Here is a 27,024-nt window from a genome sequence, read left to right as displayed (position 1 = left end):
TCCAATCAAAAAATGGGCAAAGGAACTAGATAGACACCTTTCAAAAGAGGACATTCAGAAAGCCAAGAGACATATGAAAACATGCTCAAAGTCACTAATCATCCGAGAGATGCAAATCAAAACAACAATGAGGTACCATCTCACACCTGTCAGACTGGCTATCATCAACAAATCAACAAATGACAAGTGCTGGAGAGGATGTGGAGAAAAAGGAACACTTGTGCACTGCTGGTGGGAATGCAGACTGGTGCAGCCACTATGGAAGACAGTATGGAGTTTCCTTAAAAAACTGAAAATGGAACTCCCATTTGACCCTGTGATCCCACTTCTAGGAATATATCCCAAGAAACCAGAAACAACAATCAGAAAGGATATATGCAGCCCTATGTTCATAGCAGCACAATTCACCATAGCTAAGATCTGGAAACAGCCTAAGTGCCCATCAGTAGATGAATGGATTAGAAAACTGTGGTACATCTACACGATGGAATACTATGCTGCTGTAAAAAAGAAGGAACTCTTACCATTTGCAACAGCATGGATGGAACTGGAGAGCATTATGCTAAATGAAATAAGCCAGTCAATGAAGGAAAAATACCACATGATCTCACTCATTCATGGATAATAGAGACCATTATAAACTTTTGAACAATAATAGATACAGAGGCAGAGCTCCCTCAAACAGATTGTCAAACTGCAGCGGGAAGGCCAGGGAGGGTTGAGGGGCAGGAGGGAGGGGGGTAAGAGATCAACTAAAGGACTTGTATGCATGCATATAAGCATAACCAATGGACATAAGACACTGGTGGATAGGGGAGGCTAGGGGACTGTCAAGGGCGGGGGGGAAAAAGGACACATATGTAATATCCTTTGTAATAGTTTAAGCAATAAAAAAAAAAGGAAAAAATAAAAAGATTATCTAATGCAATGAAACTCTTTTCCCCAGTATGTAAAACAGAGAGAAAAGATGCTGTTATAGCCACACAATAAAATATGATTTGGCCATAAAAGAGACAAAGTATTGACCCGTGCTGCAACATGAATGAACATGCGAGCATTATGTGAAGCGAAAGAAGCCGGTTACAAAGGCCCACATGCTGCACAGCTCCATTTGTGTGCAATATCCAGAAGAGGCAAATCCAGAAAGATCGAAAGCAGGTTAGTGGTTGCCTAAGGCTGAGGGGGGCTGAGGAGTTGGGGGTGATGGCTAGGAAGCACAGGGCTTCTTTTTGGAGTGGTGAAATGTTATGAAATTGATTATAGAGTTGGTTGCACAAATTTGTGCCATAGGTTAAATGAGTGAATTTTATGATGTGTGAATTCAATCTCAATAAAGCTGTTTCACACACACACACACACACACACACACACACACACACACACACACACAAAACAACCTTGTTCTCACTGCTCTGCCAGCCAGACCTCCCTTGCCCTGTTCCCTCTCATGGCCCCAGAACCAGCTCTGTAGGTGTCTAGAGCTGAATGGAATGATCTAGTCCAAGTTTCTTCTCCTCAAATGTTCATCAAGACATAAACCCACGTCTTTTGACTCCAAGTGCGGGGCCCTTTAAATCAAAAGTCTCGCTAATGAGTGGAGGCTCATCTGGGGAGAGGCTGCTGGCAGGGTCTCACCGTCCATGTCCAGGCGCTGCATGATGATGGCCAGCTCCACCTCACTCGGCATGTACCCCAGAGAGCGCATGGCCATTCCCAGCTCCTGCTTGGAGATGAAGCCATTCCCATCTCGGTCCAGAACCCGAAAGGCCTCTCGGATTTCTACAAGGAGAAAGCAAAGAAAGTCCAATGGTCACTTGGCTTGGTCTATAGCATTGAAATTATTGGTGATTGTATACTGAAAATTCCTAACTATTTTACAAATAGTGACATGTCAAAACCCTTTATTTCAATAAAAGAACGGCCAAGAGAGGAACCCAAAAAAAGAAAGAAAGAGAAAATGAAAGAAAAAAGGGGGTAGGAGGGAAAAAAGGATAGGAGGAGAGGGGAGGAAGGAAAAGCGCTTTGGACAGAGGAGGTAACTGGCCCTGCACATCCTAAAACACTGTAGTAGGTACACAGTTAGACAGCGGTCCCAGCAGAGAATCACGTTAACCAAGGACACCTCCTGAGCGAGGATGAAGATGAGGCTTCATCTGTGAGGAGAAAGACTGCCTCTTAACCTTGACCATCAGAGGAAAGAGGAATGAGATTCCTATACAGACTTACATCCGGCTCCCTGCTGCTGCAGGAGCTGTGCAGAGAGGTTCTCAACCTCATAGTAGGATAGGAGTTAAGTATCCTGCGGTTTTATTTCATCCTGTAATTTACAGTTGTTTTATGGCTATAAACAACTTCAGATCGATAGGAGTGTCATAAAAACCCAAAAAAACATCTTTAATCACATTCGCTGGGGCTGGCAGAGAATTTGACTCTGATATCAACAAGGCCATTTCCCTCCGGCAGGGGGTCTCCCATCCTCCTACCCCAACCGGACTTGCTCTGCTTTCCACCCAGAGTCCCTCCCTCCAGAGCCCGTGTGGCGCTAGTTCTGGGTTGGCTGAGCATTTCCTAACACATCACAACCCTGTGAGGCATGACATGAATTCGAGATCACAGCCTGAAGATGATACGTTCGTCCATCCATCGTCTCTGAGCACCAGACTTGGCCAGCGTTGATTTTTCATCAGTAAACCCAGTGCAAACCCAGGTAGGGCAGCTGCCAATCTTCGTCATGTCATTCAACAAGTACTGGCTGTCTGTACCGCAGAGAAATAACCAGCACCTGCTGGGAGTCCTGGTGCTCCTTCAGATCCCGACACTCCAGTCAGGAAAGTGAGAGCCACACAGAAACTTGCAGGAACTCTTAAAACTATTACAGGACACTTGGCCCTAATACATTTAGTGTCCACTTTTCTAAATGTCTGACTTGCTCCCAGCAGATACCTTGCACCACACCCTTTCCTACACAGGCTCTGCCCTTTCCTATTTACGTTAATTTCCTGTGGCTTCTGTAACGCAATTTGGTGGCTTAAAACACCAGAAATTTATCTCACTCTGAAGGCCAGAAGTCTGGAATCGGTACCTTTGGACCAAAGTCAAGGTGTGGACAGGGACCCTGGAGCCTCTAGGGGGGTATTTGTTTTTGCCTCCTTCCACCTTCCAGTGGCTGCCAGCATTCCTTGCCTTGTGGCCTCATCACTCCATTATCTGCCTCTGTGGTCACACTGCCTTCTCCTCTTCTGTCTGTGATCTTCTCTGCCTCCCTCTGATAAGGAGCCTTATGTTTGCATTTAGGGGCCACCAGACAATTCAGGATAATTTTCCCAACTGGAGATCCTTAAGTTAATTACATCTGCAAAACCCTTTGTGCCAAGGCAGCAATTACAGGTTCCCGGGATGAGCACCTGATACTTCGGGGGGCTGTTAATCAGACTGCTGCACTATGCTGCCCAGTTCTTTCACCTGACACACCCTGCCTTCCTCTTTACCTGCCAAATCAAATTAGTCCTCAAAGGACAAGTCAAGGACAAGCTGTGGAACCCACAAAAACATCTTTGCTCACTACAGCCAAAGTCATCTCCCCTTTCTGTCAACCATTCAGGAGGCCGTTCATTACTTTCACATAACATCTAGATGACCCATCTAGAAATAAGATGACTGGTGTAGAAACCAGAGCTTCTCCTCTAAGCTCCTCATACACTTCATTCATCTTTGTATGTTCCCACCCACACTCAGAAGGAGGCGCTAGACAGACAGCTGTTCAATGGATGGTGGGCCTGAATAAATTAGGATCGTACTTTGGTAGCAAATCCATCATCGAGACCAATTCAGGACGCTGAATGCTTTCTGCTAATAAATGTGGGCTCCAGCAGAGACCAGACCAGCCAGCGAGTCAGGACCCTCGGCTCCTGGCCAGGTGGATTAGCTAATTAAGTTTGCAGCCAAAGCCTGAGGCCTCAGTTTGCTCATGTGTAAAATGAGCTGGTTAGCCACGAGGATCCCTAAGCCCTTCTTTCTGTAGATCGGTGGACATTGTTAAAATGTTTAAGAGAAGAACAGGAAGCTGTGTTCTCTTTCATACCCTATTAATCTGTTGCTCAAATGCTCGTTTTTCCGTTGACGATATAGAAAAAAAAAACTTTAGACCACTCCAAACTCTGAATCAAGGCGTTTGTCTGCACTTTTAGGCTTTCTCATCAACAAAACCTGCCCAGGGTTACCTACGGGGGCCATATGTTTTCCTACCAAGTCCTTGGCGGCCTGAGAAGAGCTCAGTGCTGCTGCTCAGCTTGAGGTCATGGCGCAAGGTACTCAAGGACACTGTGACAGACACCACGGCCTCACCTGAGCCCAGATCCCAGAAACCAGGGGCAGGTGGATGCGGAGACTGAGTCCCTGAGGTGGGAGTGAGCACAGGAGGAAGCCTGTCTGGCTCTGAAACAGTCTCCACTCCCATCCATTTCTCCATCTGAAAAATAGGTTAGGCTGGGTCTCCTTCTGGCTTTTATAGCAGGGTTTTACGTGGGGCTGACTTGTACTATGCAACAGTAGGAAATGTCAGATGATGGCAAGGGCTCTACCTGGGGTCACAGAAGAGGCCAGGGTCCCAGGCGGGCCAGCTGGAGGGTCAGCTGCAGGCAGAGCCCTGCCCCGTGTCCTCTGGACCACTCCCTTCCCCAGGCGCCATCTCCACTTCCCACCCCTCAGATTCCAGCCTGCACGCTCTGGGCTGTTGCTATCACTCAGAAAGGGTGATGCCCTCCTGTTGACAGGACGGGGCCTCATTCCTGTGCTCCCCCTGCATGCTCTAGACCAGGGGTCCTCAAACTTTTTAAACAGGGGGCCAGTTCACTGTCCCTCAGAACATTGGAGGCCCGGACTACAGTTTAAAAAAAGAACTATGAACAAATTCCTATGCACACAGCGGCGGCAAAAACACCCGGCGGGCCGGATAAATGTTTTCGGCGGGCCGCATGTGGCCCATGGGCTGTAGTTTGAGGACCCCTGCTCTAGACCTTTCCAACTAATGAGCCTGTTTCCTTACACTGGACACCCCGGAGGGGCCTGGTTGTGGGTGTTGGAGAACTTGGTCTGGAAATGAAGGCCTTGGCGTGTGTGCCTGCTGATCCCCACCCAGCTCTTGGGCTACTCCCAGAGTTGCCTCACCCCAAGGCTCCCGGATTTGGTAAGGCAGACCAAAGATGGGGTCACCCCAGCACTGCCCTGCTGTGAAGGGATATGCTCCTTCCAGGCCTCAAAACCCAGTGGTTGGTCCCATCTGTAGTGTGTAACCAGGCAGGCCCTGACCCAGCCCAGCACAGGGCAGGCAGGCACATACTGGCTCAGAGTTTTGTTTTCTGTGGCCCCCAGGTAGGTGGGACAAAGCCTTCCTCCACTGTTTGCATAGAATGTCCGCTCCTGGCTCCCAGGATAAAGCTCACTAACTTAATTTCTTTCAAAATATCAGAGAGTAAAAAAATAAAATTAAAAAAAGTACGAAACTAGAAATCCATACATAATGGGCACCTCTGGAGAGTTAGTGTAAGGGAAGCCCAGCCAAACGAGAAGCTTATTAGGAGGAAATGGGTCTTGCAGTCTGAGACATGTGATGTGTTCCTCATTTTATTTTTAATAGTGAACAGGGTGTGAGAAATATGCCCATAAAACCAGCGGAGACACTGGAGCAGGCCAGGTCCCACTGCCTCCGGCTACAGGCAGCCTGCTCGCAGCATGGAGGGGCTCTGGCCGCTTTCCCACTGGGAAGTGGGAAGCACAGATCGAGTTTTCAGAAACAACCCAGTAATGTGGTGTGCCTTCCACTGGAACACATCCCCTCTTTGGGCTAATGCCCCTTGAGCAAGCGTGCTGTGCATTTGGTTTTCAATTCAGTTACAAGCTCACGCAACACATGCACAGCAGGCACCAGCATGGCCACCCTCACTCCCAAAAGGGGCGTCTGCGATGGGGATCAGAGCCTGCCCGACAGTCGCTCTGTGAAAGGAAACACGTGAAGACACATCTTCTAAGAAAAGAAATCCGTTCTCTGCACATGGACTTTCTCAGAACCAAATCCGCATTCCCATAGGGATCCGGGCTTCTCCTGCCTGGAGGGATATGATGGTCTGGAGCCAAACAAGGCCTGTGCTGGACATGGTCCTGCTCTAGAACCCAAGAGATTACTTCTCATTACACCAGTAAGTCTGTTTCCTTTCTTTTCTTTTCTTTTTAAAGAACAGTTTATTGATTTTTAGAGAGAGAGGGGGAGAGACAGAGAAAGACTTATTGGCTACCTCCTGCAGGCCCCCTACCAGGGATGGAACCCACAACTTGGTTATATGCCCTGACCATGAATTGAACCAGCAACCTTTGGGTGCACAGGACGATGCTCACCTATCTGAGCCACACTGGCCAGGGTATAAGTCTATTTTCTGGAAGATATCCACACCCACCACTGGTACCATCTGTATCCTGACCCAGTGCCCTCTGAGCACCAGGCCTCGGTTCCATAATGCACCCTAGGGACATGGCCAATTGGAGCAATAACAACAGCAAGGGCACACCTAGCATACAGAACAGACTCATCAATCAGGCTGCTGAAGGGAGTGTGCAGCAGATGAAATCCAGACCTCAGCCAGAGCCAATATTCACTGGCTCATGTCTGGCTTTGAAGACTCGGCTAAAATTCACAGCGCTAATGTGCAAACTTAGATCAGTAATGAAGAACAACCGTTTCTCATCCCAATCTCCATGACATGCAAAGCCTGCTTATTCTCCACAGAAATGTATTGTTAGGAAGACTGTAGGCCTAAAGCACGAAAAGAGATGGTTCTATTCACAAGATGAATTCCGTTGATGCACGTCATTGAGAAATTGCAACACTGGAGATAGACGCAGTTCAGTAAGGCTAGGCAAGGCGGTTATTAAATAACCACACAAATGTACCAGGAAATAGAAGATACAAACTTGGAGGTCATTTTTTCAGAAGAAATAATAAGATAGGCATTGAGCCAATGACAAAAGATTTAGGAGGGTTTCCACCTTCTCTAGGGAAGACAAGAAATGATTAATCAATGGAAAGTTGCTGTTTACTTATTATATCCCAGTACTGCGCCACAATAGATAGGAAGCAAAAGAAACTCTCCAGGCTGTACGAAGCTTATATTCTAGTTGGAAAGACAAAGAGGTGACCAGACACTCATAACACAGGATGACGAGCTCAGTTACACGAGTCTGCACAAAATCCCACGGAAGTGCCTCCAGGGGGTGAAAGACATGACGGAGAGACAGCTCTGTGAAAGGGTCACCCTTGACTGTTTGGCATCTTCAGGCCACGGAGAGAGGGGAAGGAGGCAGAGTGGAGAGAAAGTGCCAAGATGGGCATGTCTAACACACCAGCTGCACAGTGGGTGTAGAAACACTGAGACGAGGGTGGAGAAGTGCACTAGGGCAAGATCGCAAAGGGCCTTCAGAGCCATCTGAGCCCAGGAGGCTTTCCTGAGAGAAGGTCACGTGCAGGGCCGGGGCTAGGGAGGATCTGAGGCTCGAAGGCTGATGCTGGGGTTGCTCGTTTGCCTGATGGGGTGAGTTGCAAGGACATTAACTGAGAGTTGAGGAGGAAGCACAGGTTTTCAGAGAGGGAAAGGGGGTGGCGGGTGGTCTAGCCAGCGTGTGGACACCTGCAGCTAGCATTTGGAGAAAATGAAAATAGAATGACCACAATTGCCATAACACACTGATTCAGTCCCAGTGTGGGTTTTAGTGTGAATGAGTTCCACTTTCATTATCATCAATCAGTCCACAAAAACAGCTAATGGGTTCCAGCAATTATGGAACACAGAGGGGAGAGCTCAGACATGAAGGGGACAGGGCCCTCAGGAGGAGGCGGGACGCAACACACACTCAGAAGTGCCCAGCAGCTAATAACCCTGGCTGGGGACAGGCCACAGGGATGGGGGCAGGGAGAGGTGGCAGCATACTAGTCACATGTTTAACCTGGCTTGTTTTTCTCGGGACACCTTTAAAGGGTTAAAGAATCCTCACTCCTAGGCAATTTGCTATTTGAGGTGTAACTGGATCCATTTCAACATGTGTATTGCGCTCCTTCCTGGCTCAGATTTGATGAATGCTACAGCGGGACACCAAAGCATCATGTCTGAGAGGGTCCGCCCTGAGATGGGGGCACTTCCGTATATATTTGTTTGTTTAAATTGACTCTTATTTCACACACACAAAAAAGTTGTAGTAGGTCTTAAAATATTAAAATTTACCTGAGAAAAAAAGACAAGTGCCTGGGAGTGAGAGGAGAGAAGATGAACTAGGAAAACACTCATGGAGGAGGGGAGGCGTGAGAGAACCTAGAAGGAGGCTGAGGCCTGGAGTCAATGCAACAGAGAAGCTTCCAGGAGGCACTGTGGGCGAGGGGAGAAGGGGCTGCATTCACGGGCTCCCGGCCCCTGGCTGGAAGTGAGGGCCCAATGGGGAGGCGCCTGCAGAAGGACAAGGGTAGCAGCAGTGACCGTCCCTCCCTGAGAGCATCCCTGCCTCTGTGACTGAGGTTCCAATCCAGGCTGCAGCAGGGCTCCATAAACTCCCGCCCCAGACTCCCCGGGAGCCACTGGTCCCCTGGGAGCGGGCTGGGGACAGTGTTGGAAATCGGTTCAAAGGCCTACACATCAAGGCTGGAGGGCCTTAGGCAGGGTCCCCACGCTCCTCTTTTCCTTACCTCATGGCCCAAATGACCATTTGAATTCAAAGATAAAGCCAATTCTTTCCCTCACTAGCATCCAGAGAGAAAAGCATTTCAATAACGTATCAGGTGGTGAAATTATATAGATAAAGACTAAGCATCCCAACCCAAGAAAAATAATAAATATTTCATTCCTAAAATAGGGAGGCATGAGGCCATCTGAAAGCTAGGGGCACTTCCATGGGTGAGGAGCTAGGACAGAGTTTATCTGTCTCCAAATTTTACACCTCGACAGATCAAGCTGAATTGATGTTAGCATGCCAGGTCAGTTAAAGCTACTGGAAAAATTCCCCACCAGTACAAGCACAGGCCAGGGGCACCCTATGATGGACCACACGCTCCTGGCAGGACCGAAAAGAAAACCACTCATTAGGTTGAGATATGTATGAGAGTGAGTACGGCTGGCGGGTCTCTATACAAAAAGTCATGGTGATGAGTGAGGAAAGAAGAGGGGACATCTAGCAAGGGGGTGGCCCTCTTTATGGGGTTCTGGACCTGACCTCCGGGGTGAGGACAGCCCCCTCAAAAGACTAGGGCTAGACCTGTACAGGAATGCCACATCTTTTCAGGTTACACATTAATTTGTGCTTATTCTTAAAAAAAAAAATGCTCCCAAAACCTATCAAGAAAAAATCTATACTGTATAGGTCAGCAATAACCATTGTTAATGTATTAGGGTATTTTATTCCAAAGTGTTTACATATAAATTTTCTAAAATTGGGGTCATGCATTCTCTATAGTTCTTTATCTTTGTTTGTTTATTTAACATACTGTCATTTCAATCTTGCATATTATTTATTAGACCCTAATGTTGCTGGGTCAGGAACATTTTTAAAGCACGTAATACATATTGCCGAGTTGCCCTCTATGATCTGTTTCTACTCCAAACACTTCTGACACCAAATGTGTGAGTTTCCCCCCCCCAAAAGTAATTCTCCAGCTCTGTGGATACCCAGTTCTGTTGCTACCCACTCGGAGTTAGTGTAGACCCTACAGAGTGAGTGCAGACCCTCTAGGTCACCTGTTCTTCTGACAGAACGCATATAAAGTCAGGGGTTCCCACAATAATTTGCTAGAACAGCTCATAGAACACAGGAAAGCTCTTTACTTACATTTACCAGTTTACTATAAAGGACAACAACTGAGGAACAGCCAAATGGAAGAAATACACAGGGCTGGGTATGGGGGGTTGGGGAGTACATAGAGCTTCCATATCCTTTCTGGGTGCACCACCTTCCCAGCACCTCAATATGTTCACCAGCCAAGAAGCTCCCCAAACACCATCATTTAAGGTTTTTATGCAGGTTCCATCACTTAAGCATGACTGGTTAAATATTGGCTATTGGTGATTGAACTCAATCTTCCTCCTCTGGAGGTAGGGAGATGGGGCTAAAAATTCCAACTTTCTAATCATGCCTTAATCTCTCTGACAACCAGGCCCCATCCTGAGTTTATCTAGGGACCCAGTAACCAGTCACCTCATTAGTATACAAAAGACATTATTTTGTATAGGAACTGTGGGGATGAGACAGGAACATTAGTATACAAGCGTTTTAGGAGCTCTGAGCCAAGAACCAGGGAAGATCAATATGTACTCCTATTATATCACAACTAGAGGCCCGGTGAATGGGATTCGTAGGGGGTGTGGCCTGCGGGGATTGGCCCGCTGCAGGAGCAGCCGCTCATCCCAGTCAGCCCAGTGGCTCTTCTACTGTGGGAGCACACTGACCACCAGGGGGCAGCTCCTGCATTAAGCATCTGCTCCCTGGTGGTCAGTGTGCATCATAGCAACTGGTCAACTGGTTGTTCTGGTCATTCCACCATTCGGTTTCTGGGCTTTTATTATATAGGATATCACATCTTCCAAAAAGGCAGTATCAATTAGCACCATCCTCCATTTCACATCATTTTGCACAAAAATCCAATCTCCATGAGATATTCCTTTTATCCCAGGGGTGGGCAAACTTTTTGACTCGAGGGCCACAATGGGTTCTTAAACTGGACCGGAGGGCCGGAACAAAAGCATGGATGGAGTGTTTGTGTGAACTAATATCAATTCAAAGTAAACATCATTACATAAAAGGGTACGGTCTTTTTTTTTTTTTTTTTTTTTTTTAGTTTTATTCATTTCAAACGGGCCGAATTCGGCCCGCGGGCCGTAGTTTGCCCACGGCTGTTTTATCCAGTTATCACTTAGGAGTTAGTTACTGAAGTTCGAGGCTCAAATGATTACTAAGGGAGGGTTCAAGGCAAGGTAGACAATTCAGATGATGTCTGAAAATCCCAGAACCACAGTGAACACACATTCAGCCTGGGGCCTGGCCTAAAGGAAGGGCCCAAAAAATGACCACACATGGCTGAGATGGAGCTGATGCTCAGAGAGGAGGAAGGGCTCCCCTGACGGGGGAGCAGTGGGGAGAGGCCACTCTCTTGACACCAGGCTGGGACTGTTTCTGGGGCAGGAGGATGGGTCGTTTGTCCTATGCGGAGATGGACCATCTCCCAGGGTCCAGCAGACTGGACACCATCAAGGAGACAAGCCTGGCATTTCTCCACAGAAGCAGCCATTTCTCATGTGGCAACAAGTACTTTCTCAGGGAAAACAAGACACATAGCCCAAGACAGAAAAGAGGGATCATCTCATTTGACACATAAGGCAATATTGGATGTATCTGCAAGCAGCAAATGGAGTGGAATTTATCTGTGAACAACATGGTAATAATCAAACAATTAATTTTTCATTAAGTCACACTGTTCCTAAGCTGTAAATGTTAATATCCTAAGATTGGAGTATAATTAACATCTGAGACAACAAAGTAATTTTGTGGACTTGGCACCGATATGGAGGCCAGAGGCACCAACACGAAGGGACCCCCACAGGCCTGCCCATCTTAGGACACAGCACCCGCTGAGCAACAGATTTACTCCTTGCAGGTTTAACACCCCGCCCCCGACCCCCCCAGCTGCACCTCCAGCCCAAAGCCACAGCCTGCTCTGCCCTCTGCCCCATCTGGACCAACCCCTGCTCTGGATCAGGGAGAGGGCAGAAGCAGGCAGATTCTGCCCGCCACAAGCATTTACCTGCTGTACACACTGACCCCAATGGGACAAAAGGACAGTGATGGTCACACATCTTTAGCTTGACTTCTCCACTCCTAATTCATCCAGGGTGCAGCGTCTTAAACCAACGCAGCCCCGGTGCCTAAAACAGAGCCCCAAAGGCTCCTTGCTGCCCACGCCAAGCAGAAATTTTGCTTGGGCAGCTCAGCCTGTGAAAACAACATTCTCATAAAGTCATCTTCCAAATAATTCATGGCACCGAGACTCACGGCAAAATGACAAATGGTGGGAGTTGGAAGAACTGGCTCTAATCCAGAACAGAACTCCCCTTCTGCTGCGTAATTTTTCAGTTGTAAGTCTTAGCAAACCTGTCCTTCCTTTTCTCACATGCAAGAGCACACGTAAACACAGCCCAGGTCATGTTTCTAATGGCCTTGCAAATAGAATTGACCCTCAAGTGCTGTGATAGAAAGGCAGCCAGATGAGATTTAAGACAACGTGAGCCCAAGTGTGAGGTGTGCAAAGGAGAAGGCACAGGTGTGGAAGGATGCACAACAGTTCAGGGGAGGCCCGCAAAGAGACTCCCTCCCTCAGCTCCCCCCTTCCCTGCAGAGCCCTCCCATTTGCCCCCTGCTGCATTACTGCCTACTCCATTGTGCCTTCCTGATAATTGATAAAGGGCCTGGATATGAAAGAAATTGTTCTCCACTGCAGGCTGCATGAATAGCCCATTATCAATAGGAAGCAATTTGTTTGCTTACAATGGCCAACTCCCTCCTTTGTTTTAACATGCCGGTTTTCCATCAAAATAAGTCTGCACCTTTGAAAAGACCCTTTCAAAGCCTCACACTCTCCCCAGCTTGAGAAATAAAACTGAAATCAGCTGAGGCAGACTGCTCCCAGTCCAGCTCTCCAATATGAAAAGGGAAACTCAGAAAAGGAGGGGATTGCTTCAGGAATTCTATCCAGAAACTTAATCCTAAATGAGTCCACACGTGCACCCAACAGGCATGCACACACCACACAAACCACTGCATATTTTACTAAAGAGAAGGAATCCTGGGTGGGAGTTGAGAAGGAAGCTCAGGGGCTACGCAGGTTCTTGTGGATGTTCAGATCACGGAGGGAAACAGTGTGATAAAGGCCACATTTCAATCCATGGAAGAAAGAAAGATTACTAAATAATGGAGTAAAAAATAGTCAGTTTATACTTGGAAAATATTAAATCACAACTGTACATTACACCATATGCCCCAACCTACTTTTTTAAACAAGATAAGAAATCTACTTTAAAATAAAGTATATTTGTATTGATTTCAGAAAGAAATCAATATCAATGATGAAAGAGAATTGTTGATCAGCTGCCTCCTGCACGCCCCACAATGGGGATCATGCAGGAGGCAGCCAATCGATGATTCTCTCCCATCGACGTTTCTATCTCTCTCTCCCTTCCTCTCTCTCTAAAGTCAATAAAAACACATTAAAAATAAATACATAAAAGTACAATAACACACTGTGTGGATAAAGCTGTGAGGAAGCAGTCCTCTCAAACTTTGGTGGAAGAAGTATTTATTCGTATAATCTCTCTGAGGTGCAGTTTGGCAATCTCTAGTCTATTACAAATGCACACTGTACCTCAACCACTCCACCTCTAGAAACGTATATTACTGATAAACTCACACACACAGGGATGAAATACAAACCAGGCTCTCAGTTGCAGCACTGTTTATATATTTTTTAAAAGATCAGGTTTCATAATATTAAGGAATTATAGTTAGCTGTGTTAGGTGTGATATTGGTATTGTTTTTTAAGTCATTTTGTGGGTCTATGCTAAAATAATTAGAGGTGGAATGCTATAATGTCTGAGATGTACTTTAAAACAATAGAGGAAGGAGGAGGGCTGACAGATGGGGCATAAGTAAAACAAGCTTAGTCACAAGTTAAAGGTAGGTAATGCGTATTCATTAGACTTGAATTTTCTAAAATAAAACATTAAAAAGAGGATGCAGCTAGAAAGGGAATAAGAATGTTCTTTTTATCCTAATGTAGAACGACCTGCAAGATGTTGTTAAGTGACAAAAGCAAGAGGCAGAAAAGTATGCATCAAATGCCACCATGTAAGCAAAAGAAGAAGAAAAAATTTAGTATAAAAACCTGCTTGCCAGTGGAAGAATATACAAGAAACAGGTAGCTATGATTCTCCTGGGGATGGGAACCACGTGGGAGAGGAAGGAAAGGAATAGAGGAACACTTTCACAATCTAGCCATCCCCCTTATCTGTGGGGGACCCTTCCAACATCCCCGGTGGATGCCTGAAACCATAGATCAGGGGTCCTCAACCTATGGCCCGCAGGCCACATGCGGCCTGCTGAAAACATTTATCCAGCCCGCCGGGTGTTTTGCCACTGCTGTGTGCATAGGAATTTGTTCATAGCTTTTTTTTTTTAAACTATAGTCCGGCCCTCCAACGTTCTGAGGGACAGTGAACTGGGCCCCTGTTTAAAAAGTTTGAGGACCCCTGCCATAGATGGTACCGAATCCTGTATATGCTGGGGTTTTTTTTACCTGTACATACATATCTATGATACAGTTTCATTTATAAAGTCAGCTCAGTAAGAAATTAACAACAATAATAATAAAATAGGACAGTTATAGCAATGTAATGGAATAAAGTTATGTGAATGTGGTCTGTTTCTCAAAGTATCTTGCTGTACTGTACCACCCTTCTTCTTGTGATGATGGGGGATGATACAGTGCCAATGCGGTGAGAGGAAGTAGGTGAGTAATGTAGGCATTGTGATGTAGCATTAGATTATTATAAGGGTGACCTGAACATAGGCACTGAGCTACCAAGACAGTTGATATGATAACCAAGATGGCTACTAGCTGACTAATGGGCATGGAGTCTACAGTGTGGACACACTGGACTAAGGGATGAGTCACATCCTGGGTGGATGGAGCCACAACAGTGCGAGATTTTATCACACTACTCAGAATGGAGTGCGGTTGAATATTTTCAAATTCTTTTTCTAGAATTTTCCATTGAATATATTCAGACACAGTTGACCAAAAGTAACTGAAACCATGAAAAATAAAAACCATGAATCAGGGGGCCTACAGTATACTTTTGAAGTTCGTGCCATTAATGTTTTATCTATTACATAAATAAATAAACTGTCTGTAAAAATATACACAAAATCTTTAATAGTGGTTATTGCTAAAGGGCAGGGTTATGGGTGGTTATTATTTTCCAAATATTCTACAAGGAACATGTATCTATTAAGTAATTGGGGGGAGGGGGGCAGCGAGAAGGGCAAAGAAAAGTAGGAAATGACTTAATCAAAGAACTTGTTTCATCCATCCAACAGAAGGTGACCTGGGGACTTTTCATTGCCTAACACTGCCACAGCCCTCTTCCTGCCAGCATGCCAAGCACCCAGGATCTTCAGGGCCCACATTAGGGTGAGAACGAGATGCTAGCCAAGATCTGGCCCTGCCCTTAAAGCCCTCATGATGGGGCAGGTGGGGAGAGTGACAGGAACGTAAAGGGGCAATTATGGCAGTACGTGATGAGTGCTGTAATACCCACAACTTAAGAAAACTAGGGAGAGGAAGGTCATGGTAGGAAACTAATTTTTTCAGGAGAAAAATGAATACGATCCTTAAAGATGGATGGTAATTAGATTCAAGATTATAGGTGATGATTCAGTTTAGTGTCATGGATAAAGCTGACCCCATTTGCTAATTGGCCTCCCCTGGTGACTCAGCAGGAAAACAGTGCCTAATGATTTGCATTGGTCCTCCAGTGAAGAGCTGAGCCAAAGTTACTCACCACTCCCCCTCATGCCCTGAAGCTTTGACCTTACAGCACAACAACAACCTTGCTACAGTTCTAAGTGACTTCAACACCCTTAACCGCTGCTTCTCTAAACGCTTTCACCTCCCTTCCACTCAAGAAACGCCCCTGTAAGGAGAGTCTGGTCCTTGTTCTCACTCAACATTGCTCTGAAATCATAAGGTCTAAAGTTTTTCTCTCATATTATGACCTCACATTTTTCCAACTGTCACTCCCACTGGCTGCTCTTCAACCTTCTGAGACCTTCATTCCTCAGCCTTCCATTGTCTTCCTTTCCCATTCATCCCAACTAGACAAGTTACCTGGAGCCCACTTCCGTTCAGCTGTTCTCTTTCCAATTCCCCTACTAGCTTCCTGCTCGGCATGATCCCAGACAGCCTCTCCACTTCTGTAGCTGGACACATTCCTTTCTCCATGGTTATTATTCAAGATCTTCATGATTTTCCACAAATTCTTAATCCTACTTCCCAAATCCATCCCCAAACTCTCAGTAAATAATGTCCTCTCATTGCTCTTCGGAGGGGGGGGTGGGGGGGGGAGAGGTTATCAGTCCAGAATGGTTTTAATATTTTTTACCCCCTTTCCCCTATAAACTTATCTACTAAAAAATTCATTCTCATTTTCTCTCTCGTTTCAGACAAAAGAGATAGCCATTGCATTTGTATCAGACTTGTTTAATGGAAATCCAGATTCTCTCGCCTTCATCCATCTCCCATACTCTTGGCCACTTGTTTTGCTGTAGCTGCTGCCAGGATGGGGACTCAAAGCAGACTCCTTTAGGGCCATTCGGCCCCAAGCCCTGAGGCCATTGCCAGCACCTCTCTCACTGCTCCATAGTTTCTAAGCTTGGATGAAGCCCCACACTGTGTATGCCATCAGGCCTTCTCAGTGATGGCCAAATGGACTAGATGACACGCACTTTCCAGAAGCCCCAGGCTATTAACGGTATGAAAAACCAATCTTGACCAATCAGAAAGAGTATACAGGAGAGCTGGGAAATAAATTCCCTCTTTATTCTCTCCATTAGACTGTCCCCAAACAGTGTTTCTCTTCAGCCTATCTGGAGTCATCCTACATAGCTGAGACCTCATGAAACAATGGCCAACCTAGCAGTGCATCACTTAGTGCTGCTCTCCATACTTCCCTCTATCACTTCTCTTTTCTCTCATTCTTATTGCCCTGGGTTTGCACTTTCCCGAAGATCTGAGCATTTAAGCCTTGCCTCAGGCTCTACTTTCCAGAGCCAACACGCCAAGAATGCTATGAATTCCATTACTTCCTCCCTCCCAGAGACTTTCAACCTTAGTTACTCTCTCACTTCTGTGGCATATATTTTTAGTAAATGCAGAATAGCCTAGAGAATGATATAAATGAACCCCTATAAATCCAGAAGCAAGCTATCAAATCTGAACATTTTGATTTAGTATTTTTAGAAAACAAAACAAAGAGTTAGACATCACAAATACAAATGAAGCTCCTTGTATGTCTCTCTCTGATCTCATTTCCCTCACTCCCCGGATATTATCACTATCTTTAATTTGGTATTTATCATTCCCATTCATGATTTTTAACATATTTGTTGGCCCTAGCCGGATAGCTTAGTTGTTTAGCGCGCTGTACAGATAGCCAAGGTGTGGGTATACTAAGGTTACACATTCAACCCTCGGAGGTTGTGGGTACATTAAGGTTGCACATTCAATCCTAGGTCAGGGCACATACAAGAAGCAACCAATGAATGCATAAATAAGTGGAACAACAAATCAATCTCTCTCTCTCTCTCTCTCTCTCTCTCTCTCTCTCTCTCACACAAGTCAATATATATAAAAAATACATAATTTTAAAAATGTTTATTTCTTATAAAATACCTCAAACGTAAGAGTGTAGAAAAGAGAATAATATAATAAATATGTGTTTCCCTAACCCAGGCTTATCAAGTCTGTGCATTGTACTATATTAACTTTAGATCTTCTTTTGAATTGGCTTTATGGAAGTATATTATAGTTTGAAGCTCTTCATAGATCACTTCTCTATTTTATTCCTCTCCTTCCATTCCAAAATGGAATGATTTCAGTACATATTGTTGCCTTGCACATTTTCATCTTTTTTCTGAATACATATGCATTCACATATGTGTGTGTGTGTACTTTTATATATAAACTAGGGGCCCGGTGCACGAAATTCGTGCACTGTGTGTGTGGGGGGGGGGGAGTGTCCCTCAGCCCAGCCTGCCCCCTCTCACATACTGGGAGCCCTCAGGCGTTGACCCCAATCACCCTCCAATCGCAGGATCGGCCCCTTGCCCAGGCCTGATGCCTCGGCCAGAGGCGTAGACCCCCATCACCCTCCGATCGCCTGATCGGCCCCTTGTCCAGGCCTGACGCCTCCGCCAGAGGTGTCAGGCTTGGACAGGGGACCCCCATCTCCCTCTGATCGCTTGCTCCACCCCCCGCCCAAGCCTGACACCTCTGACCCAGGCTTCAGGCCTGGGCAAGGGGACCATCATATCCCCCCAATCCCCGGCTCTGCCCCCCGCCCAGGCCTGATGCCTCGGCCAGAGGAGTTGACCCTCATCACCCTCCGATCACCAATCACCGGATCGGCCCCTTGACCAGGCCTGAGGCCTCCGGCAGAGGTGTCAGGCCTGGGCAGGGAACCCCCAGCTCCCCGCGGTTGCAGGCTCCGCCCCTGCCCAGGCCTAACGCCTCTGGCCTAGGTGTCCAGCCCGGGCAGCGGGGACCCGCAGCTGCAGCGGCCCCGCGATCGTGGGCTCCGCTTTAGGCCCAGGCAAGGGACCCCTAGCTCCTGGGACTGCCAGCTTCGACCGTGCCCAGCTCCCATTGCTGGCTCCACCCCACTTCCTGCTATCACTGGCCAGGGCAGAAAAGGCACCTGATTCTCTGATCATGGCTGGGGGGCCCCAGGGCCGCCTTTGCCCTGCCCCCCAGCTCTTAGCTCCCCCCTGGGTTTCCAATCACTCTCAGTGGCAGGGGGCTTCTTCCTGCTTTCCCTTTCGCCTCCCTGCATTGTGCCTACATATGCAAATTAAACGCCATCTTGTTGGCAGTTAACTGCCAATCTTAGTTGGCAGTTAATTTGCATATAGCCCTGATTAGCCAATGAAAACGGTATGGTCGTACGCCAATTACCATTTTTCTCTTTTATTAGATAGGATAATAAATACACACATATATACATATTGATCCATATAACTACTTTGTTTACACTACTATGTAATATTCCATCTCCAATTGATTGATATATAGGTTGCTGACAATTTTTATATGAAAGGAATCCCCACAATAAGTATCCTTGCATCCTGTGGAGACAGTGCCTCTCTCTAACAGCTACAAGGTGCGGGCCAGGAAGAAAATATACCCAACCACACTGGACTTGCCCTTGCTTGGTGTGCCACCTCTGTTTCTGTTAACATGCTTGTCCCTGGCCAATAGAATGAGGGTGTTCACAATGGGAGGGGTCTCTCCTGGACCATGAAAGCTGAAGTATTAAGTATACTTGATAGACCCTATACAATTACTAAAACTAGTTGTGTAGACTCTTAATGACATGGAAAATGTTCATAATTTATTGTCAAGTGGCAAAATAAATTTCTACACAGTCTGTATTGTGCGATCATCATTTTTAATGAAGGGATTATACCAAAAAGACCAGAAACCAGTCTGAAGGGGCAATTCTAACATCAAAATAAACAATGGCAGGAAGAGATCATGATCTATTGAATAAAATAGGAACGGATGTGTTAATACCAACTAAATGAATGAGTGAGTGAATGAAGAAAAGGCTCTTGCTTACAGAATAATACTAATAAGTGTAGAAGGAATGATGAATTCAGAAAAAAAATCATTTGATAACCACCATAATAACAACTGATTCAGAAAAAAATTTATTTAGGCAAGAATCACTAGTGAGTGAAAGATTGATGAAGATCGAATATTTATATGGCTTCAATGTATTTCCCTGCAAATAACTATTAATTATAAAAGGGAAAGAGTCACTATACAGTGAGAAGCCTAGCAGACTCTATTTTAATTCAGTGATCAAAGTTAATATCACCAGTAATGGGCCAAGTCATCATCATGTGTCACCTGTTCGGATGCCGTGAGGATGACACATCATTATCACGTCTGTAATATTTCTGCCAAAGCTGCATAACTGAAATCTAACCATGAAAAAACATCAGACAAATCCAACATCCAACATGAGGGGCATGTTACAAAATAACTGGCCTGTAACCTTCAAAAACATCCAGGTGGTGAATGAAAAAAAGAACTCCCAAAAACTAAGAAATATTTTGAGATTGGATGAAACTGAAAAGACATCACAGATAAGGGCTAAATGATTCTGGATTGAATGATTTAGCCATAAAGAACAATACTGAGATAACTGGGAAGATCTGAATGGAGACTGTAGGTTAGGTGGTGGTAGTGTACAATGTTTCCTGAGTCTGATCATTATGTCGTGGCTATGCAGGAAGTGTGTGGAAAAAATACACTGAGTATTCAAGATCAGTGGGACATCATGTCTGCTGCTTGCTCTACAAAGTTGTAGAGGAAAATGTAGCTATTTGAAGGGAGAGAGAGAATGTTAAAGCAAATGTGGACAATGTCAACAATCATAGAAGTGGGTTAAGAATATAGAGGAGTTCATTGTACTAGTCTTGAAATTTTCCTCCATATTTGAAATTATCTAAAATAAAATAGTAAAAACAAATAAGACTATGTAATGTTAATTTAATTACATCATAGGGTAGAATATTATGCATGTTTACTAAATGACATGAGAAAATCTATTTTCTTTAAAAATCAGGATAAAAATTATATAAGCAAGATGACTTTAACTGTTAAAGCATGTGTCTAGGGCAGCGATTCTCCATCTGTGGGTCGCAACCCCTTTGGGGGTTGAACGACCCTTTCACAGGGTCGCCTAAGACCATCGGAAAACACACATATAATTACATATTGTTTTGTGATTAATCACTATGCTTTAATTATGTTCAATTTGTAACAATGAAATTGGGGGTCACCACAACATGAGGAACTGTATTAAAGGGTCGCGGCATTAGGAAGGTTGAGAACCACTGGTCTAGGGGAAAAAAGACAGAAGAAAAAATACAACAAAATGTAAAGGTGAATCATCATACAGTGGTGACACTCCAGATGACTGCAGGAAGTTGGTGGTGGCCTTTATACTTTCCTTTACTTACAAACTTGTCCTTATGTCTAAGTTGTATAAGAACCAAATGTTATTTTTAAAAACAAAACCGAAGCAATGAATGAATGAAGGCTTGACTCCAGCCACTCTCTCCATTCTGAGGAGCTTTTTTCTCAGAGCATCTGACGTCTCAGAATGGGAATCTTTCACAAAACTTGAGGCATCTGTTCTTAGGCCCAATTCCTCTGGAAACTCTTTATTTCCCAACTCCTATTAACCAATTCGGCCGTGAGGAGCAAACCAGTCCCAGACTCTGCCACTAGATGGGTTTACCAGGTGCTTATGTTAGCACAGACTGAGAACGGACTTAGCTAATCCTCAAAGAGGGAGCCTGCCATCCCATTCAGCAACATAAAAGGCGATTTGTTTGGGGGGAGAAAAGCCATTTCCACATGGAAATTGCTTCACAACAATGTGCCCATAAAAAAATGACTCATAAATAAACTGCTGGCCGGCCCATCTCCTGCCTGTGTCCTCCCTCTCTCACTCATTACCCTTTCTCTCGGATGTCACTCGAATGGAAAATGAGGTTCTCTCAATAGAAAAACAAGTTGGGACATTGGTTTAACGCTGAAGTAGTGAACCAAGACTGTTCACACATTCTATAAAAACAAATACATAAACAAACGAATAAATAAAAACCACAAAACATCTAGTCATTCTGCTCTTTCTACCTGATCACATTCCAAAGGTTTCATGACATCAGCAAGTCACCCTCGGCCCTTCCCCCTCTTGGGGTCTGCATGCCCATCATCCAGAGCTGTGGGCCTGGAACAGCACATCTCACCGTGGTCTGCTGCAGCATCCAGTCCCTCACTGGCTCCCAAGGGCTCCTTAGTCCAGCAGGCACTTCCAGGTCTGCTGTTCAAAGTTGGGCCAGAGCCCACTGCCACGGGGCCAACCCTCCCCCTTCTTTGGTGTGTCAGGGTCATCCCAAACTTGGCCATGCCCACCCCCTTCCCACATCTCAGCACATCCCATCCCCACCCCAAGCCACACACCAGACACCAGCTCTTTGCTGTATTAAGAGCAGACCTGTTCTTTCAACACTGTGGGCTGTTTTGTTACTCAGAAATCCTCTTTCCACAAATGACACTTTTCTATGTGTTCTTTAAGATTTACAGCTAAAGTCGAGTTTCCCCCGGAGGGGAGAGAAGAGTTCACTCTCTCCTCCGGAGTCCTGTGGGACATCCCACCAGCGTGAGCAGGGGCAGCGAGGAAAGGGTGCTCAGAAGTGCCGGAGACACAGCCCCACCTCCCCTCTGTGCCTCCTGCTGGGCCCACCCAAATGCTTTTGGCACATGCGGCCATTCTGAGGTCCTCTCAGGGGAAATCATGGTGAGGGTATTCCGTGCCCGCCCCCCCGACCCGTTTGTCAAGGGAGAGTGGACAATGGAAGGAGCCCCTCGGAGACTGCACCCCAGCCTTTCCTGTAGGATGTGGTCAGTCTGGGGCTGAAGGCACTGATGCCAACAGTACTTCAGTCCATGACACATGTCCCAGTGGAAATAATGTCTCTAACTGCTCCCTTAGCTACTGGCCCGCCATCTGCGTCCTCCAACCAGTGGTCCCCAGTAAATGACTATTGAGTGGCAGGACGCCCTGAAGGAAGCAGAGGGTCCCCAGGAAAACCTGGTCCTCGGGACTCAACTCCCTGCCACCAGCCAAGGGAGAGGGACCAGGACAGGACTGGAGTCTTTGCTAGGGTTTTGGAGGCTTTGAGGTGATTGGAGGCTTTGAGGTGATGGAGGCTTTGAGGTGATTGGAGGCTTTGAGGTGATGGAGGCTTTGAGGTGATGGAGGCTTTGAGGTGATTGGAGGCTTTGAGGTGATGGAGGCTTTGAGGTGATGGAGGCTTTGAGGTGATTGGAGGCTTTGAGGTGATGGAGGCTTTGAGGTGATTGGAGGCTTTGAGGTGATTGGAGGCTTTGAGGTGATGGAGGCTTTGAGGTGATTGGAGGCTTTGAGGTGATTGGAGGCTTTGAGGTGATGGAGGCTTTGAGGTGATTGGAGGCTTTGAGGTGATTGGAGGCTTTGAGGTGATGGAGGCTTTGAGGTGATTGGAGGCTTTGAGGTGATGGAGGCTTTGAGGTGATTGGAGGCTTTGAGGTGATGGAGGCTTTGAGGTGATGGAGGCTTTGAGGTGATTGGAGGCTTTGAGGTGATTGGAGGCTTTGAGGTGATGGAGGCTTTGAGGTGATTGGAGGCTTTGAGGTGATTGGAGGCTTTGAGGTGATGGAGGCTTTGAGGTGATGGAGGCTTTGAGGTGATTGGAGGCTTTGAGGTGATTGGAGGCTTTGAGGTGATGGAGGCTTTGAGGTGATTGGAGGCTTTGAGGTGATTGGAGGCTTTGAGGTGATTGGAGGCTTTGAGGTGATTGGAGGCTTTGAGGTGATGGAGGCTTTGAGGTGATTGGAGGCTTTGAGGTGATTGGAGGCTTTGAGGTGATGGAGGCTTTGAGGTGATTGGAGGCTTTGAGGTGATGGAGGCTTTGAGGTGATGGAGGCTTTGAGGTGATGGAGGCTTTGAGGTGATTGGAGGCTTTGAGGTGATTGGAGGCTTTGAGGTGATGGAGGCTTTGAGGTGATTGGAGGCTTTGAGGTGATGGAGGCTTTGAGGTGATGGAGGCTTTGAGGTGATTGGAGGCTTTGAGGTGATGGAGGCTTTGAGGTGATTGGAGGCTTTGAGGTGATTGGAGGCTTTGAGGTGATGGAGGCTTTGAGGTGATTGGAGGCTTTGAGGTGATGGAGGCTTTGAGGTGATGGAGGCTTTGAGGTGATTGGAGGCTTTGAGGTGATTGGAGGCTTTGAGGTGATGGAGGCTTTGAGGTGATTGGAGGCTTTGAGGTGATTGGAGGCTTTGAGGTGATTGGAGGCTTTGAGGTGATTGGAGGCTTTGAGGTGATAGAGGCTTTGAGGTGATTGGAGGCTTTGAGGTGATGGAGGCTTTGAGGTGATTGGAGGCTTTGAGGTGATTGGAGGCTTTGAGGTGATGGAGGCTTTGAGGTGATTGGAGGCTTTGAGGTGATTGGAGGCTTTGAGGTGATGGAGGCTTTGAGGTGATTGGAGGCTTTGAGGTGATTGGAGGCTTTGAGGTGATTGGAGGCTTTGAGGTGATTGGAGGCTTTGAGGTGATAGAGGCTTTGAGGTGATTGGAGGCTTTGAGGTGATGGAGGCTTTTCCCAAGTGTGGACAGGTTCCCCCAGGCTGTGCATAAGCTGATGCTGGTGTTCCCATGCTGGGGACGGTTACCCGAGGTCACCCGGTGGGGCAGAGGTATGGAAAAAATAAACAACTCCAAATAAGGCACTGTTTGTCCCCAAACTGTCCCTGGCCACTTGGACAAATAAACCCAAATATACAGCTTGTTTTCTCAGTGCCTGAAGCGATGTCCCTTCATAGCTGAGCATAAATCAAGACACTCACCAGAGCAGGATAAAAACTCAGCACTTGCATCGGGCTCCCCAGGCTTTCCTTATGAGTCAATCTCAAATGGCGATGGTAAGACTGACACGTAGGCCTGGAGATCCAAATTCTGTCCCTAGAAGCATATTTAAGGATCTGCCTGTGACACCGCTGAGCTGCAGGGGCGCCGCCTGCCAGGGTGGCATTACTGCAGTGCCACCGCACCTAAGTGTGGGCTCCTCTACCAGCACTAGCCCATTGTTCCAACAGGAAAGGCCCTGACTGAACCCTGCTTTGGGAACCTCTGGGGCAGCTGTGGGGGCGGCTGGGTCTTGGTCAGGAACTATCTGCCTGCTGCTGGTGCAGGATTTCCAGAAAGATGTCAGACAAGAGGCTCTCTTAGAGTAGGGTTCCCCTGCAGTCCCCCGGCCTGTGGCTCCCATCACGGGACATCAGCTCGGCAGCTTCTCCTGCTTTAGGGCATTCTGCCCAGAGTCGGTCTGGGGCCAGGCCTGGAGAAGCCAGGCTTTGGTGTCTAGAATCCACCTTCACAGTGTCCAGCTCTCCTGAGATGAGGCTTTTATGTTTCCCAGGTCACCAGAATCATTAACAATTTGCAGCACCAGCTAGTTCAGAGAAGGCCGGGTATGAAGATGTGTAATAGTTCCAATTCCTAGAAAGACGAAATCCCTGCTAAGGACCAGACAAACTGCTTCCTTTACTAAGCAGGGCAGCAGAAAAAGAAACGAAAAGAAAACCCCTGAGAGGCATACTACCAGACTGCTGTCAGCTGTCCCCTATCATGAGAGAGGCCTTGGGCCAAATAGAACTTGACCCACAGACTCCACACCCAAACTCCCAGTGCTCTCCCCGTGCATTTCCATTGACTGCCCCAGAGGGGTTACATTTGCCCAAACAAGCTCAGTAAAAACCCTAAATACCTCAAATTCGTCTGGGAAGCCCTGGATGAGACGACAGAAGCATGAGGGGATCGGCATGAGGATGCTGTTGTGCTGGCACAGACCATTCTCATTTGCAAAGAGTACTGAGCTTCCCGGATGTGAATGCCCGAGGAATGTTTGGCTCTTCTGCACGGCTGAGACTACAGAGGGCCTGTGCTATGGATGGAACTGTGTCCCCCCTAAATTCATACGTTGAAGCCTTAGTTTCCAATGGGACTATATTTAGAGATAGGGCCTTCAAGGAGGTAATTAGGGTTCAATGGGATCAGAGAATGGAGCCCTAAGCTGAGAGAATTGGAGTCCTTATAGGAAGAGGAAGAGACACAGAGATCTTTGTGTGTGCACACACCCACAGAACATAGCACATGTGAGCACACGGCCAAGTGGCGGCTGTCTGCAAGTCGGGAAGAGAGCCCGCACTGGAAACCTAACCTGCCCGCACCTTAACCTTGGGCTTCCAGCCTCCAGAATTGTAAAAAAAAAAAAATAACTGTCTGTTCTTTAAGCCACCCAGTATGTGGTACTTTATTATGGCAGCCCAAGTTGACTGTTACTGCCTCACTTGGATTCAAAAAAATAAATGCTCCTATTTGACCAGGCACAAACTCTCTGTACTAGGGCCAGCAGCAATCCCAAGGTAGGGGCAACATATCAATTTTCTATTGCAACAAACTACCACAAACTTAGCAACTTAAGCAACACAAACGTATTCTCTTACAGTTCTGGATGTTTGGGGATTGACCTGTGCCTTACAGGGCTAAAGTCAAGGTGCTGGTAGGGTTGGTTCCTTTTGGAGGCTCCAGAGGCTGGGCATGGCTCCTTCCTCCACCTTTAAAGCTGACTGTGTAGCATCTTCTATCTCTGAGCAAGCGCCTCCCTCTCATAAGAACCCTTATCATTGCCTTGCGTTCACCCAGATAATCCAGGAGAATCTCTGAATCAATCTGCAAGGTCCCCTTTGCCATATAAGGTAACATATTCCGTTTCCAGGTTAGGACATGAATATTTTGGGGGCCGTTATTCAGTCTACCACGGGCACTGTCTGATCTACAAGCATATTCTAGGATTGTCCAAGAGGCCAAAACCCAGGGGAACAGGGGCCTGCAAGGCTATCAGGCCCAGCAATGGGCCCCTGTACAGGGCAGGGCATGGGTGTACCAAACAATGAGAGGTCATCCCCAGGGAAAGCAGGAGCAGGCAGACCATAGGCAAAACAGTGTGGGTGGAACAGGACCGGCTGCTCAGAGAGGACCCTGTGCATGGAGGCTGGAAGAGCCCCTGTATCCTCAGGTCAGGCTGCAGGAAGCACTCCTCAGCAGCAGCATGGGCAGTTGGGCCCATGGCCCCAGGACCCAGGCCACAGGACGTGGCTAATGCCCCACACCTCTAGGCCTGGGGGCGCCAGCTCTGTAACTGGAAGCCAGCAGACAGCCACCGTAAGATGAGGCCCTTTCACCACAGTGGTGACCGTCTGGAACAGGGCTTGGTGCCGCCCAAGCCAGGTATCCCAACACAGCGGGACATGCCCATCACCATGCCAACACAGGCGCCCTACCTGGGCAGTGTTCTCCCTGTTTCATAACTGCTTCACTCTGAGGGCTGACCTCCTCTGATCAAAGTCCTCTGGGTGGCAGAGGCTCAGAAGCTACCAAGTGTCTGAGGATGACAGAGGTAAACAGCACAACCCCATCTGGCATGCTGTCCCTGTCCCTCATGTCCAGGGACTCACAAGGCATTTGATGAGCTCCTAAGTCTGTGTGAGGGGC

At 46.9% G+C, this 27,024-nt stretch overlaps 1 protein-coding gene across 3 annotated transcripts in view; it reads right to left on the bottom strand.

Moving 5' to 3' along the window:
• CALN1 (calneuron 1) overlaps window positions 1-27,024 on the bottom strand; it is a 414,925-nt gene that overhangs the window by 186,795 nt on the left and 201,106 nt on the right. For all 3 annotated transcript variants that reach the window (XM_059693382.1, XM_059693384.1, XM_059693383.1), the window contains one exon: window positions 1,636-1,779. In XM_059693382.1, coding sequence (XP_059549365.1) covers window positions 1,636-1,779 — 144 coding nt within the window. The remainder of the gene's footprint in view (window positions 1-1,635; window positions 1,780-27,024) is intronic.

Source organism: Myotis daubentonii, chromosome 4 (genome assembly GCF_963259705.1).
Source record: "Myotis daubentonii chromosome 4, mMyoDau2.1, whole genome shotgun sequence".
In the NCBI taxonomy this organism is placed as follows: Eukaryota; Metazoa; Chordata; class Mammalia; order Chiroptera; family Vespertilionidae; genus Myotis; species Myotis daubentonii.
Note: the sequence above shows the minus strand (reverse complement) of the source record. Positions and strands in the feature narration are given on the sequence as shown.